This window comes from Bos grunniens, chromosome 16 (genome assembly GCF_055505025.1).
Source record: "Bos grunniens cultivar Pamir isolate PY7600 chromosome 16, Bosgru_T2T1.0, whole genome shotgun sequence".
NCBI classification, from domain to species: Eukaryota; Metazoa; Chordata; class Mammalia; order Artiodactyla; family Bovidae; genus Bos; species Bos grunniens.
Window position 1 is genome coordinate 82,114,872 of NC_141180.1, and position 16,598 is coordinate 82,131,469.

The following is a 16,598-nucleotide window of genomic DNA, read 5'->3' on the forward strand; positions in this document are numbered from 1 at the left end:
CATATAAAGCTTCATAACTCCCTCAGGAACGAGCCCTGAAAAGAGATGGCAAAAATTCACAGCACCAGGCCATGAGTGGCATCTTCAGGATCCATCTTTATCCACTTCAGAGGCAGGTCATCCAGGGTTTCAGATCTCACCACACATCCCATCATCATATCATGTTTGGAATTCTTTGCCCTTAGGACTGGTTTTTCAGGACCCTGCATTCATTCATTGTCCGAGTTGAGCAGAGGTCTCTTCACAGTGATCTATGTTGGACACACCATTCCCAAATCAGTTCAAATGCCTGAAACAACCCTAATGATGCAATTCTCTGGTTGCACCTTGCCAAGAAGTAATTTGGCTAATAAATCCCAGAGTACTTTTCTTATGTAATTCTCTGGTCCTGCCCCAAGGGCCATGGTTGAAATGGCACATTTAGCTGCAAAGGAAACAATGTCTATCTTTTGTGATGAACTCGTACACTTAGGACATTTCCTGTTCCATATTTAGGACAAGATACTTGATTCTCATCATAAGGCTACTATTCCATTCTTCCCCACCGAAAGCCAGCATTGCCCACACCTTACGTTCACAGTGATCTGTATTGGCAAAATTTTACTTTTAATTTCTATTTTATATTGGGTTAGAGTTGATTAACATTTTGTCTTAGTTTCAGTTGTACAGAAAAGTGATTTGTAATACAAGTCCATGTATCTATTCTTTTTCAGATTATTATCCCATATAGGTTATTGCAGAGTATTGACTTCCCTATACTATAGAGTAAGATCTTGTAGATTATCTACTTTATACCTAGTAGTGTGTTTATGTTGATTCCAACCTTCTAAATTATCCCTTCCTCTGAAAAAACTACTGTTAAAATAGTTTCCACTGCAATAAATGCAACTCTGATGTAATTTATTACACAGCATACATTTTCATTATTGAAGGCTTTCTTCTCTCTTGCTAGTTAACCCTCTCCCTGACCACTTAACCTCAACTTTAGGTTTAACACTTTCTTTATATTGTCCAGTCCAGTTTCCTCTCTTCATTATTTGTCAGCCTCTCGTTAAGGTATCATCCCAACAATTTTAGGCTTAATTTACCATCTCTGACTCCCATTGCATGGCCTCCTTCAGTAGCCGTGTGTGATGAGATTGTAACTTAGGTCAATTCTTTTCTCACAGTTCTTTCTTTCTACTCTGCAATTGGTATCCCCACAAATAAGCATAACCAGGGAGGGTGGTTAGGTCATATACAGAATGATAGAAGCCATGAGCTCATACTGGTAGAAAGTTAGTTAGCAGAGTTTGTTGAATCAAAATTGTAACAGCTCTTATTGATTTGATAAGTATGTGATTCTTTCTTCAGAGGCAGCAAATTTAACTTAGCTTGAAAACCTCTCTAGAAATAAGCTATGAACTAGAGAAGCAGTTTCAACAGCATTGTGTCTGTATGAACACTCAATTTACAGTAACTGTCACCTTCAACAAATCACTACCTCCATGGGCCTCATTTTCCACTGGTCAAAAGAGAGTTATGAATGCAATAATCACTACTGAACATTCCAGCTACCACATGCTGTATCTATATCGATATGCCTTTATCAATAATTTATATTTAGGATGATTTTAGAGGGGTGGGATTCTCTCTCTAGAGAGAGAGAGAGAGAGAGAGAGAGAGAGAACCATATACGTGTCACACACATATATGGCAAATTTGGCCTTGGAATACGGAATGAAGCAAGGCAAAGACTAATAGAGTTTTGCCAAAAGAACTCACTGGTCATAGCAAACACCCTCTTCCAACAACACAAGAGAAGACTCTACACATGGACATCACTAGATGGTCAACACCGAAATCAGATTGATTATATTCTTTGCAGCCAAAGATGGAGAGGCTCTATACAGTCAGCAAAAACAAGACCAGGAGCTGACTGTGGCTCAGATCATGAACTCCTTATTGCCAAATTCAGACTTAAATTGAAGAAAGTAGGGAAAACCACTATACCATTCAGATATGACCTAAATCAAATCCCTTATGATTATACAGTAGAAGTGAAAAATAGATTTAAGGGGCTAGATCTGATAGATAGAGTGCCTGATAAACTATGGAAGAAGGTTCATGACATTTTACAGGAGACAGGGCTCAAGACCATCCCCTTGGAAAGAAAATGCAAAAAAGCAAAATGGCTATCTTGGGAGGCCTTACAAATAGCTGTGAAAAGAAGAGAAGTGAAAAGCAAAGGAGAAAAGGAAAGATATACGCATCTGAATGCAGAGTTCCAAAGAAATACAAGAAGAGATAAGAAAGCCTTCCTCAGGGATCAGTGCAAAGAAAATAGTGGAAAACAACAGAATGGGAAAGACTAGAGATCACTTCAAGAAAATTAGAGACACCAAGGGAATATTTCATGCAAAGATGGGCTCAATAAAGGAGAGAAACGGTATGGACCTAACAGAAGCAGAAGATATTAAGAAGAGGTGGCAAGAATACACAGAAGAACTGTACAAAAAAGATCTTCACGACCAAGATAATCACGATGGTGTGATGACTCACCTAGAGCCAGACATCCTGGAATGTGAAGTCAAGTGGGCCTTAGAAAGCATCACTATGAACAAAGCTAGTGGAGGTGATGGAATTCCAGTTGAGCTCTTCCAAATCCTGAAAGATGATGCTGTGAAAGTGCTGCACTCAATATGCCAGCAAATTTGGAAAACTCAGCAGTGGCCACAGGACTGGAAAAGGTCAGTTTTCATTCCAATCCCAAAGAAAGGCAATGACAAAGAATGCTCAAAGTACCGCACAATTGCACTCATCTCATACGCTAGTAAAGTAATGCTCAAAATTCTCCAAGTCAGGCTTCAGCAATACGTGAACCATGAACTTCCAGATGTTCAAGCTGGTTTTAGAAAAGGCAGAGAAACCAGATATCAAATTGCCAACATCCACTGGATCATCAAAAAAGCAAAAGAGTTCCAGAAAAACATCTATTTCTGCTTTATTGACTATGCCAAAGCCTTTGACTGTGTGGATCACAATAAACTGTGGCAAATTCTGAAAGAGATGGGAATACCAGACCACCCGACCTGCCTTTTGAGAAACCTGTATGCAGGTTAGAAGCAACAGTTAGAACTGGACATGGAACAGCAGACTGGCTCCAAATAGGAAAAGGAGTACGTCAAGGCTGTATATTGTCACCCTGTTTATTTAACTTCTATGCAGAGTACATCATGAGAAACGCTGGGCTGGAAGAAGCACAAGCTGGAATCAAGATTGCCGGGAGAAATATCAATAACCTCAGATATGCAGATGACACCACCCTTATGGCAGAAAGTGAAGAGGAACTAAAAAGCCTCTTGATGAAAGTGAAAGAGGAGAGTGAAAAAGTTGGCTTAAAGCTCAATATTCAGAAAATGAAGATCATGGCATCTGGTCCCATCACTTCATGGCAAATAGATGGGGAAACAGTGGAAACAGTGTTAGACTTTATTTTCTGGGCTCCAAAATCACTGCAGATGGAGATTGCAGCCATGAAATTAAGACACTTACTCCTTGGAAGGAAAGTTATGACCAACCTAGATAGCATATTCAAAAGCAGAGACATTACTTTGCCAACAAAGGTCTGTCTAGTCAAGGCTATGGTTTTTCCTGTGGTTATGTATGGATGTGAGAGTTGGACTGTGAAGAAGGCTGAGCACCAAAGAATTGATGCTTTTGAACTGTAGTGTTGGAGAAGACTCTTGAGAGTCCCTTGGACTGCGAGGAGATCCAACCAGTCCATCCTAAAGGAGATCAGTCCTGGGTGTTCATTGGAAGTAATGGTGCTAAAGCTGAAACTCCAGTACTTTGGCCACCTCATGCGAAGAGTTGACTCATTGGAAAAGACTCTGATGATGGGAGGGACTGGGTGCAGGAGGAAAAGGAGATGACAGAGGATGAGATGGCTGGATGGCATCACCGACTCAATGGAAGTGAGTTTGAGTGAACTCTGGGAGATGGTGATGGACAGGGAGGCCTGGCGTGCTTCAGTTCATGGGGTCACAAAGAGTCGGACTGAGCGACTGAACTGCACTGCACTGAATACACACATATATACCAATGGATGGAAAAAATTACATCTCTAGTCCAGTGGATTACAGGAGGCCCAATCCCATCAATCAAGCCCAGTTAACTGACCTTTACAGAATTTTGACTTTAAGAGACATTTCGTTAAAAGGGATATTCATGTAAGTTTATTTCCAGCTTTTGTGTCATCAGGGAATCAGATATTCTACACAATGGACAAGGATTGAAAAGACAGACAACAATAAGTGTTCTTTAAGATGTGGAAGGGCTTCCCTGGTGACTGAGATGGTAAAGAATATGCCTGCAACAGACCTGGGTTCATTCCCTGGGTCAGGAAGATGCTTTGGAAAAGGGAATAGCATCCCACTCCAGTATCCTTGCCTGGAGAATTCCATGGACAGAGGATCCTGGTGGGCTACAATCCATAGAACTGAAGAGTCGGGCACGTCTGAGCGGCTAACACTAGATGTGGAAAACCCAGATGATTCACATTGAAAAGTCATAGTGGAAGTGTGAATTGACATACTTTATAGAAAACTATATGAATATTTACTAAATCTAAATTTTATTTTTAAATTTTAAATAGATAGTTACCTATACAGTATTATGTTTAGGGACATCATTGCCATCAAGGAAGTTTGTTTAGATACAGATTTTTTATCTCAGTTGTTTGTCTCCAAAGTCTTGCATTTTATTTTATTTTATTTTGTGTGTCCCCATGCCATTTTTATTTTGTCCCTCCCCATGCCATCCCTCTGGGTCGTCCCAGTGCACCAGCCCCAAGCATCCAACATCATGCATCGAACCTGGACTGGCGACTCGTTTCACATATGATATTATACATGTTTCAATGCCATTCTCCCAAATCATCCCACTCTCTCCCTCTCCCACAGAGTCCAAAAGTAGATAGTCTTTATTTCTTTGAGCTTAGGCGAGCATAGATTTGCATTTTGTTTTTCACAGGAAATTTCTCTATTTGAATAATGTTGGCATGTTTATAATAGCTATAAATTTTGGATAGCTCACCCTTGGCTTCTGTTTCTCAGGTATGGTTTGATTTGCAGTCAGGATCTACATGCAGAGACTGACCTGCAGGAGTGTAGTGTTCCTCCTAGAAACATGATTCCTTCCCTCTTGTTTGTGCCCTCCCCTGACTTTGCTGCACTTTTCCTGTGGATTGATTTTGCTCAGAGAGACACCTGTCAAGGTACTTTGAATGCAGAATCAAGTTTTTATCTCCCCCATAAATGCCTCTACTGTTTATTTATTATTGTAGTATTCATAGTAATAGTAATTACAGTGTTGGTGACAAAATGGGAAAACAAGCATGCCTTCCTATCCTTGGCAACATTAATACTTAAAAATTAACCTAAACTTGACAATCCTATTTAAAATTTAGATGTTGGTGATTCTTGGAAATAAAAATAAAGGAAGGTTGCATAATCAGAGGAAATGCTGGTAGTTCTCCCAGGGAAGAGCATGAGAAAAGGAAGAAGGACTCCTTTTGAAGCACACTGTTCTCCAAGAGGAGATTCTTTCTTTATAGAAATGTGACCAGCTGGCCATTTGCTCCTTTCATGGTGTGCTCTTATCAGTTCAGTTGCTCAGTCGTGTCCAACTCTTTGCAACCCCATGCACTGCAGCATGTCAGGCCTCCCTGTCCATCACCAACTCCCAAAGTTTACTCAAACTCAGGTCCGTTGAGTCAGTGATGCCATCCAACCATCTCATCCTCTGTCATCCCCTTCTCCTCCTGCCCTCAATCTTTCCCAGCATCAGGGTCTTTTCAAATGAGTCAGTTTTTCACATCAGGTGGCCAAAGAATGAAGTTTCATTTTCAGCATCAGTCCTTCCAATGAATATTCAGGACTGATTTCCTTTAGGATGGACTGGTTGGATCCCCTTGCAGTCCAAGGGATTCTCAAGAGTCTTCTCCTACACCACAGTTCAAAAGCATCAATTCTAAGGCACTCAGCTTTCTTTATAGTTCAACTCTCACATCCATACATGACTACTGGAAAAACCATAGCTTTGACTAGACGAACCTTGGTTGGCAAAGTAATGTCTCTGCTTTTTAATATGCTCTCTAGGTTGGTCATAGCTTTTCTTCCAAGGAGCAAGCGTCTTTTAATTTCACAGCTGCAGTCACCATCTGCAGTGATTTTGGAGCCCAAGAAAATAAAGTCTGTTACTGTTTCCACTGTTTCCCCATATATTTGCCATGAAGTGATGGGACCAGATGCCATGATCTTAGTTTTCTGAATGTTGAGTTTTAAGCCAATTTTTTTCACTCTCTTCTTTCACTTTCATCAAGAGGCTCTTTAGTTCCTCTTCACTTTCTGCCACAAGGGTGGTGTCATCTGCATATCTGAGGTTATTGATATTTCTCCCAGTAATCTTGATTCCAGCTTGTGCTTCATCCAGCCCAGCATTTCTCATGATGTACTCTGCATATAAGTTAAATAAGCAGGGTGACAATACAAAGCCTTGACATACTCCTTTCCCTATTTGGAACCAGTTTGTTGTTTCATGTCCAGTTCTAACTGTTGCTTCTTGACCTGCATACAGATTTCTCAAGAGGTAGGCCAGGTGGTCTGGTATTCCCATCTTTTTCAGAATTTTCCACAGTTTGTTGTGGTCCACACAATCAAAGGTTTTGGCATAGTCAATGAAGCAGATGTTTTTCTGGAACTCTCTTGCTTTTTTTGATGATCCAAAGGATGTTGGCAATTTGATCTCTGGTTCCTCTGCCTTTTCTAAATCCAGCTTGAATGTTGGGAAGTTCACGGTTCACATACTGTTGAAGCCTGGCTTGGAGAATTTTGAGGATTACTTTTGTAATTGTATTGTGCTCTCATCAATAGCCACCATATCTGCTCCAGAACTCTCAGTTACACAGTATGGTTCTTTCTGCCTGCTTCTATGCAGTGTTTAAGCCTTGTAGACCTTTATTCATGGAAGTGATTCTATGTGGAGGTTGAGGGTATGATCTTTGCTGCTGGCCTGGCTGGGCTTGAATCTGAGCTTCACTACTTACTAGCCATATGCCTTGGCAAGTTACTTAACCTCCTTGTGCTTCAGTTTCCTAATCTGTGAAGCCCTGCCTAAATAGGCTACGGGGATGAAAGTCATCTGCAGCAACATTGGAAAGGTATCAGGCAGCAAGACATGAACCAAGTAATGGAGATGAAGAATTATAAATACCAGCAAGACCAATGTGAGTAGCCAGGCTCAAAAAGAGATCAGCATTATAGACAGCTCTATGTGAGCCAGCTCTGAATTCCTTTTCCAGAAAAGAATGGTTGCCTTTATGACTTACCACTGCAGTGATTTCCTTCTAATTGATTGGGCCTCACCCTGTCCATGGTTGGGCTGTTTGAGATCTTCCAACTTGACAGATGTTGCTGAGGGTCCTGTAAGGAGGGTTTAAGTTTCCTCAGTGGGGAGTAGGAATAGGAAGGCAACTCTTTTTCCCCTCAGAAAATTTATTTTGGGGACTTATGTTGCTTTTGCATTAAACAATAGAGGTCTGAATCAAGATTGGAGCCTTATAAGGAACAAATTCAGTTCTTGACCATTTCTAAGAAAGTGCCTATATTACCTATTATTAATCTGTGTTATAAAATTTATGTATATGTAGATTTTATAATTGCTATATCTTTAAGTGTAGCATATTTTTAAGGTTAATGATTGTAATCTAATGAATTCAACGATGAAAATTACCATCTCCTACTTTTCTTCTTTCTTAAGCTAGATTTTTATTATCTCAAAATATGGAAAAACGCGTAAAGCTTATGTTTCAGATCCTGATTCACCCTTTTATTAGCTGTGTGACCTGGCCATGCTACTTAACTTTTCTGTTTATTGGAGGCTAATTACTTAACAATATTGTATTGGTTCTGCCATACATCAACATGAATCTGCAACTGGTGTACACGTGGTCCCCATCCTGAACCCCCCTCCCACCTCCCTCCCCATACCATCCCTCTGGGTCATCCCAGTGCACCAGCCCTGAGCATTCTGTATCGAACCTGGACTGGTAATTCATTTCTTATATGATATTATACATGTTTCAATGCAATTCCCCCAAATCATCCCACCCTTTCCCTCTCCCACAGAGTTCAAAAGACTGTTCTGTGTCTCTTTTGCTGTCTCGCATATAGGGTTATCGTTACTATCTTTCTAAATTCCGTATATATATGGGTTAGTATACTGTATTGGTGTTTTACCTTCTGGCTTACTTCACTCTGTGTAATAGGCTCCAGTTTCATCCACCTCATTAGAACTGATTCAAATGTATTCTTTTTAATGGCTCAGTAATACTCCATTGTGTATATGTACCACCGCTTTCTTATCCATTCATCTGCTGATGGACATCTAGGTTGCTTCCATGTCCTGGCTATTATAAGCAGTGCTGTGATGAACATTGGGGTACACGTGTCTCTTTCAAGTCTGATTTCCTCGGTGTGTATGCCCAGGAGTGGGATTTCTGGGTCATAAGGCAGTTCTGTTTCCAGTTTTTAAGAAATCCCCACACTGTTCTCCATAGTGGCTGTACTAGTTTGCATTCCCACCAACAGTGTAAGAGGGTTCCCTTTTTTCCACACCCTTTCCAGCATTTATTGCTTGTAGACTTTTGGATGGCAGCCATTCTGACTGGTGTGAGATGGTACCTCATTGTGGTTTTGATTTGCATTTCTCTGATAATGAGTGATGTTGAGCATCTTTTCATGTGTTTGTTAGCCCTCTGTATGTCTTCTTTGGAGAAATGTCTGTTTAGTTCTTTGGCCCATTTTTTGATTGGATCGTTTATTTTTCTGGAATTGAGCTGTAGGAGTTGCTTATATATTTTTGAGATTAGTTGTTTGTCAGTTGCTTCATTTGCTATTATTTTCTCCCATTCTGAAGGCTGTCTTTTCACCTTGCTTATAGTTTCCTTTGTTGTGCAGAAGGTTTTAAGTTTAATTAGGTCCCATTTGTTTATTTTTGCTTTTATTTCCAATATTCTGGGAGGTGGGTCATAGAGGATCCTGCTGTGATCTATGTCGGAGAGTGTTTTGCTTATGTTCTCCTCTAAGACTTTTATAGTTTCTCGTCTTAGGTTTAGATCTTTAATCCATTTTGAGTTTGCTTTTGTGTATGGTGTTAGAAAGTTTGGTTGACCAGTTTTCCCAGCACCACTTGTTACAGAGATTGTCTTTTCTCCATTGTATATTCTTGCCTCCTTTGTCAAAGAGAAGGTGTCCATAGGTGCATGGATTTATCTCTGGGCTTTCTATTTTGTTCCATTGATCTATATTTCTGTCTTTGTGCCAGAACCATACTGTCTTGATGACTGTGGCTTTGTAGTAGAGCCTAAAGTCAGGCAGCTTGATTCCACCAGTTCCATTCTTCTTTCTCAAGATTGCTTTGGCTATTCGAGGTTTTTTGTTTTCCATAAAAATTGTGAAATTTTTTGTTCTAGCTCTGAAAAATACCTTTGGTAGCTTGATAGGGATTGCATTGAATCTATAGATTGTTTTGGGTCGTATACTCATTTTTACTATATTGATTCTTCCAATCCATGAACATGGTATATTTCTCCATCTATTAGTGTCCTCTTTGATTTTTTTCACCAGTGTTTTACAGTTTTCTATACATAGGTCTTTAATTTATTTAGGTAGATATATTCCTAAATATTTTATTCTTTTCATTGCAATGGTGAATGGAATTGTTTCCTTAATTTCTCTTTCTATTTTCTCATTATTAGTGTATAGGAATGCAAGGGATTTCTATGTGTTGATTTTATATCCTGCAACTTTACTATATTCATTGATTAGCTCTAGTAATTTTCTGGTGAAGTCTTTAGGGTTGGCAATTTATGTTATTCAATTGTTAGTAGCATGCTGCTATCCATGTTACAGATTTAGGGAGAATTAGTCCTCATGGCCTGGATGGGCAGTCAGGTTTGTGAAGATAAGATGGGGTTCTGTCTAAACAGAGTGTAGCCTGAGGAAACATGGTATTCTTAGAGAAAGAGAAGCATCTGAGAAAAATATGTCTGGAAAGAAATCAGGTTATGGTGATGATGATTGACTTCACTCCCTCCAAATATACACCAGAGAAATAGAGAATGGAAATAAATTATTAATGACCACAAATATATCATCATCTTATACATACATGCTGAAATACTTTTCACAATTACATAGGGTTTTTGAGATTTTTCTTGTCAATATCTGCCACAGAAGTACATTTGGTATTTTCATATTGAAGTCATCACATAAAGAAGAGAATACACTAAGGAAAAGCATTAATAATTGTAACAGAAATCTCTTTTATGAAAATTATTAATTTAATTGAATTTTGTCTGAAGGATATTCTAGCTTTATAGACATCCAGAGGAAATACTATAACAGTAAACAATATGAAGACATAAACAAAAATAACTGAAAGTAATTTGTTTTGTTTGTATTCCAAGTTAGAGCTCAGAAGAAATATGAAACTTACTGAATTACTGGAATGCATAAACTGGTACATGTCTTGCACATCTTTTCTTGTTTGCTCACATTTTGCATTTACACATCTGTGACAATTAAATTAACTGCATTAAGACTGAAGTTGTAGAGGTAATATACATGATTATAGTACATTTAGGAAGAATATTTATCACCTGCTGCTGCTGGTAAGTCACTTCAATCGTGTCCGACTCTGTGCGACCCCATAGATGGAAGCCCACCAGGCTCTCCTGTCCCTGGGATTCTACAGGCAAGAACACTAGACTGGGTTGCCATTTCCTTCTCCAATGCATGAGGTGTCTAAAGAACAAGTAGCAACCTGTGCTCAGAAGTATACAGCAATGATTCACACGTGTGATAAAATACTACAAGAGATGGATAATGCAGAGATCACCTCCTCAAAACTGTCAGGTTGTACAATGTCAAAGGACACCACTTTCTTTACTTCCTATTCCTTCCTGAAACTGCAACGAAGTGGTCCCCCACATCACTTTCTCTTCACCCCGACATTGATTCTGTTTGAGTCCATGTGATGTAACTAAAACAGACACCCTCCCAGTGTTACAGGGCTTCTTAGTTGCCCCTTTGCTCTCGGTCACTGCTGGATCCCTCCTTGGTTTAGAAATGGGACTTGTATGATCCATCAGCCCTCCCAGAAACCTAGGAGCCATATGTCATTGTTTTGTGAGTTTTCAAGTGTCACTTTAACATAAACAAGCCATAACATCTGAGAGACTACTTAGAGTTATATTTTAAGACAAATTTGTTTCATTGTGCTGTATTCAGAAATATATTTTTTGAGGTATTTCTATGGAAGTAAAGAAACAATGTCTACAGAATTGCAGAATATTATTCCCTCTGGGCTTCAATTTCTGTTTCATATTATAAGGCTATTAGGTCAGGATATATGTGATAATATGTCAAATCTATAATAACATGCAGTGAAAATTAGATAATATAAAGTGAGTATAGGTGAAAAATAAAAAATTGCAAGTTTTAAGTCATTTTAATACTCTTTGCTCCTAAACATCATTTATAGAATTTATTTATTTATTTTTATGATTTTAATTCTATTTATTTATTTATTTGCTTGCCATGTGGTATGTGGGATCTTAACCCACACCAAGGGCACCAAGTGGAACCCTCCCCCTCTGTGGTGGAAGTGCAGGGTCTTAACCACTGGACCCCCAGGGAAGTTCCCACATAGAATTTATTTTAAGAAATATCTGACTTTGATAAACTATGTTGTTGTTGTGCAGTTGCTAAGTCATGCCAACTCTTTGTGACCCCATGGACTGCAGGATGCCAGGTTTTCCTGTCCTTCACCATCTCCTGGGGTTTGCTCAAACTCATGTCCATAGAATCAGTGATACCATCCAACCATCTCACCCTCTGTTGTCCCCTTCTCCTCCTGCCTTCAATCTTTCCCAGCATTAGGGTCATTTCCAATGAATCATCTCTTCCCATCAGGTGGCAAAAATATTGGAGCTTCAGCCTCAGCATTAGTCCTTCCAATGAATATTTAGGACTGATTTCCTTTAGGATGGACTGGTTGATTTCCTTGCTGTCCAGAGGACTCTCAATAGTCTTCTCCAACACCACAGTTCAAAAGCATCAATTGTTTGATGCTCAGCTTTCTTTAAGATCCAACTCTCACATCCATACATAACTATTGAAAAAACCATAGCTTTGTTTATACTAACCTTTGTCAGCAAAGTGTTGTCTCTGCTTTTTAATATTCTGCCTAGGTTAGTCATATATTTTCTCCCAAGGAGAAAGCATCTCTTAATTTCATGGCTGCAGTCACCATCTGCAGTGATTTTGGAGCCAAAGAAAATAAAGTCTGTCACTATTTCCATTGTTACCCCATGTATTTGCCATGAAATTATGGGACTGTATGCCATGATCTTAGTGTTTTGAATGTTGAGTTGTAAACCAGCTTTTTCCCTTTGCTCTTTCACCTTCATCAAAAGGCTTTTTAGTTCCTCTTCACTTTCTGCCATAAGAGTGGTGTCATCTGCATATCTGAGGTTGTTTATATTTCTCCCAGAAATCTTGATTCCAGCTTGTGCTTCATCCAGCCCAGCATTTCACAGAGTATATAAATTTAATAAGCAGAGTGATAATATATAGCCTTAAGTTAACTCCTTTCCCAATTTTGAACTAGCATGTTGCTCCGTGTTTGGTTCTAGCTGTTGCTTCTTGAGATGCATACAGGTTTTCTTGGAGGCAGGTAATGCGGTCTGGTATTCCCGTATCTTTAAGAATTTTCCACAGTTTGCTGTGATCCACACAATATGAAAATGCAGAAAGATGATAAATTATATATAGTTAATGTTCTCACATCACAGGTTTTATGGTATTAATAGTTGAATATACACTAAGTGGTGTTATATGTATAATTAATTACATAATTCATTGTAACATCATTTTTATTTAAAAATTAAAAGCCAAGTGGGTGTAGAAAACAAAATCTAGTTATCCGTAGGTAGTATATATATGTTCAGATATTTGCTGTTTTTACAAAATCTTTACTTTGTGGATGCGTTTAATGGGATGTTATGTGTCTGTGTAATTATCTAAGGGTGAATGGTTATGCATTTGTTTTGCAATTTATCAAATGAAAATAAAGTGCCTATATAGGGATTTGTGAACTGGATATAAAGAATGCTTGTTGATTCGTATCATTTAACTGTATTTGTATTCCATTCACAATCAAGTTACTTGTATGAAATGCCAGATGATGAACTACATCATGATGTCTGTTAATTATTCCTGAGAGACCAAGGGTTCACCACCCAGGGACCAGACACAGAGATGGTTATATAGTCTAGGTCAGGCAGGAGACAATGCTGAATCCTCCAGCAGATACAACTGCATGCAACAAACAAGTCAGGAATTCTGGGACAGGTACTGATATCTTTCTTGTTTCTCTGATATATATTTGAGATTTCCTTAGGTTTTAAATCCTTTTTTGAAAGAAAGCATGTTATATAAACAAAGGAAGATATGAAATATACACAAAACTTCATTTTACTTACTTTTTACAATCTTTATTTCAAATCAATATATTTGTTATTGTTGATCAGTTGCTAAGCCATGTCTGACTCTGTAACCCGATGGACTGTAGCACACCAGGCTTCCCAGCCCTTCATTCTCTCCTTGAGTTTGCTCAAATTCATTTGCACCAAATTGTGTTGGTGATGCTATTTAACCATCTCATCCTCTGCTGTACCTTTCTCTTTTTCCCTAAATCTTTCCCAGCATTAGGGTCTTTTCCAAAGAGTTGGGTTTTCTCCCCAGTGACTTGGCTCTTTGCATCAGGTGGCCAAAATATTGGAGCTTCAGCTTCAGCCCTTCCAGCAAATATTGAAGGTTGATTTCCTTTAGGATTAACTGGTTTGACCTCATTGCAGTCCAAAAGGACTCTCAAGAGCCTTCTCCAGCACCACAACTGGAAAGTATCAATTCTTCAGATATACACAGATAAATATACATAGTCCAACTCTTTTGTGATCCCATGGACTGTAGCCTGCCAGGCTCCTCTGTCCATGAGATTTCCCAGGCAAGAATGCTGGAGCGAGTTGCCCTTTCCTCCTCCAGGGGATCTGCCTGATCCAGGGGGCAAAGTCATATCTTTTGCATCTCCTGCACTGGCAGGCAAATTCTATATCACTGAGCCACCTGGGAAGCCCTATGTTCAACTCCACTTTTCTTATGAGGGCGGGTATGACATTGTGTATCACACAGTTGGTTAGGGCAAAGTATAACAGGGGGACATAAAATTCAATTAGCCTCCCTAAGACAAGTGACTCCCAAATCAAGGATGACTGGCCTCAGAGATATTCAAGATAAATATGGATCAAATTAAAGAATGAAACTATTAAATTTTTTTAGAGACTGGGGTGGGAACACAGTTCATGCATGATTGTCTCTGAGAATCTGGGACTGTAAACATATGAGTATTTGTATCATGTGTCTTACATAACTGAAATTGTGTTAAATATATCATATTAAGAAGAGTAGACTTGGTCAGAAGGATCCACACAGTAAACCACACTGCCTTTCTTGCCTCTCTGTCATCTGTGCTATCAGCATCTCTACAACTGGGTCCCAGACATTCTAGCAGCAGCTCTCAGAGGTGAGAATATCAGCCCTGGAATATGACTGCCTCTCCCCTCTAACATTTCATACATAGGCACCCTTCCACCCTCTTACCCAAAAGCTATCACCTTTCTGCTCCACTGGGTCTTCACAAACTGTCTATCTCTCATATACTAAAGTTGAACAGACCTGAGAGTTTAATGGGGAAAAAGAGTTCTTGTTATGTCCAGAAACTTGCCATAGCTCTTCCTGCTCCACACTCCACACACACATTGCATTTCTTTGAAGAAATTGCAAAGCAATATATTCATTATCTACATAACTCATTAACTGTATTTTTCTATTACAGGATATGATAACATCTGTACATCATTGAAACAAAACAAAGCAGAGATCTTGTCAGGAATCTTGCCTTCAATCTGAGGACATAAATTCCTTAATATTAGATTGAAGTAGCAAAAATGGTCATAAATGCTATACAAATTTATGTGGAAATAGCCTGATTTAGCTTAGATGAGTTTGTGCTGCAAACACTACAGTGGTTTACAAGTGTATCATTATTATTATCATTTTATCAGTTATATCAAATTGGAAATATTTCCCAAAGGGTCAATTTAACTTCAAGGCATCTTAGCATTATTTATCTCTTCTTCTAATTACTGAAATATAGAAACAAATGGCAGTTTAGCAATTAAGACAGTAAGATGATATTAACCCTCCACTTCCATTTCCTTTTTCATAACTAGGAATTTTCATGTGTGAGGGATGACTGCTGAGAACTGCACTGTGTTTGCTGACTTCATATTCTTAGGACTTTCCAGTAGACAAGATGTGCAGCAGGGGCTCTTTGTTGTCTTCCTGCTGGTTTATGTCATAACTGTGGTTGCCAATGTGGGGATGGTCCTGCTGATCAAGAGGGACCCCAGACTGCACACACCCATGTATTACTTCCTGAGCAATCTGTCCTTCTGCGACATTTGCTATTCTTCTACTATCTCTCCCAAGATGCTGGCTGATTTCTTATCTGAGCAAAAAAGGATTCCATATGATGTATGTGCCATCCAGATGTACTTTTTTGGAGCCTTTGCAGATGTGGAATGTCTCATGTTGGCTGTCATGTCTTATGACCGTTATGTGGCCATTTGCAATCCACTTCTTTATACAATTGCCATGTCCAGGGGAATCTGTACCCAGCTTGTGGTTATTGCCTACATCGTAGGCTTGGTTGATTCAGCAATCCATACCTGTTGTACATTTCAGTTGTCATTCTGCAATTCCAATATCATCAATCACTTTTTCTGTGACATCCCACCCTTATTAGCCCTCTCCTACTCAGATACGTCCATCAATGAGATTGTGATGTTTACTTTTATTGGCTGTGTTGTGGGGACCAGCATTATCACTGTCCTCCTCTCCTACAGCTACATCATAACAACCATCCTTAGGATGAACTCAGCCGAGGGGAGATGCAAAGCTTTCTCTACATGTGCTTCCCACTTAACCGCTGTGGCTATATTTCATGGCACACTCCTGTTTATGTATTTCAGACCCAGCTCCAGTTACTCCATGGACACAGACAAAACGGCCTCTGTCTTTTACACAGTTGTCATCCCCATGTTAAACCCACTGATCTATAGCTTAAGGAATAAGGATGTAAAAGGTGCCCTAAAAAAAGCAATCAGCACTAAATTATGTTCTGGGTGATACAGTACTTTCATCCTAAAGTATTTAAAGATTCTAAGAGAAGCAGTGCAGAAACTTTGACATAGATTCTTATAGTCTTACTAGTACAGTTTCTGAATATTTTCCACTACTTACACTTTCACCTAAATCAGTTTAGGGAACAGTCAGTACACTAAACTCTCCCAACTAAGGAAGAGTAGTAGTAGGATCACTCTTCTGTTTTGCAAAGAGGGTTTTTTTACACCTCTTTTTTCTTTTCTTGGA

At 39.1% G+C, this 16,598-nt stretch overlaps 1 protein-coding gene across 1 annotated transcript; it reads left to right on the top strand.

Annotated features, from left to right (window-relative positions):
* Nucleotides 1-15,389: 15,389 nt before the first annotated feature.
* On the top strand, nt 15,390-16,355 carry LOC147357187 (olfactory receptor 5W2-like). The gene has a single exon (XM_086345846.1). The coding sequence runs from the start codon at nt 15,417-15,419 to the stop codon at nt 16,353-16,355; it is 939 nt and encodes a 312-aa protein (XP_086201972.1). The 5' UTR covers nt 15,390-15,416.
* Nucleotides 16,356-16,598: the final 243 nt, after the last annotated feature.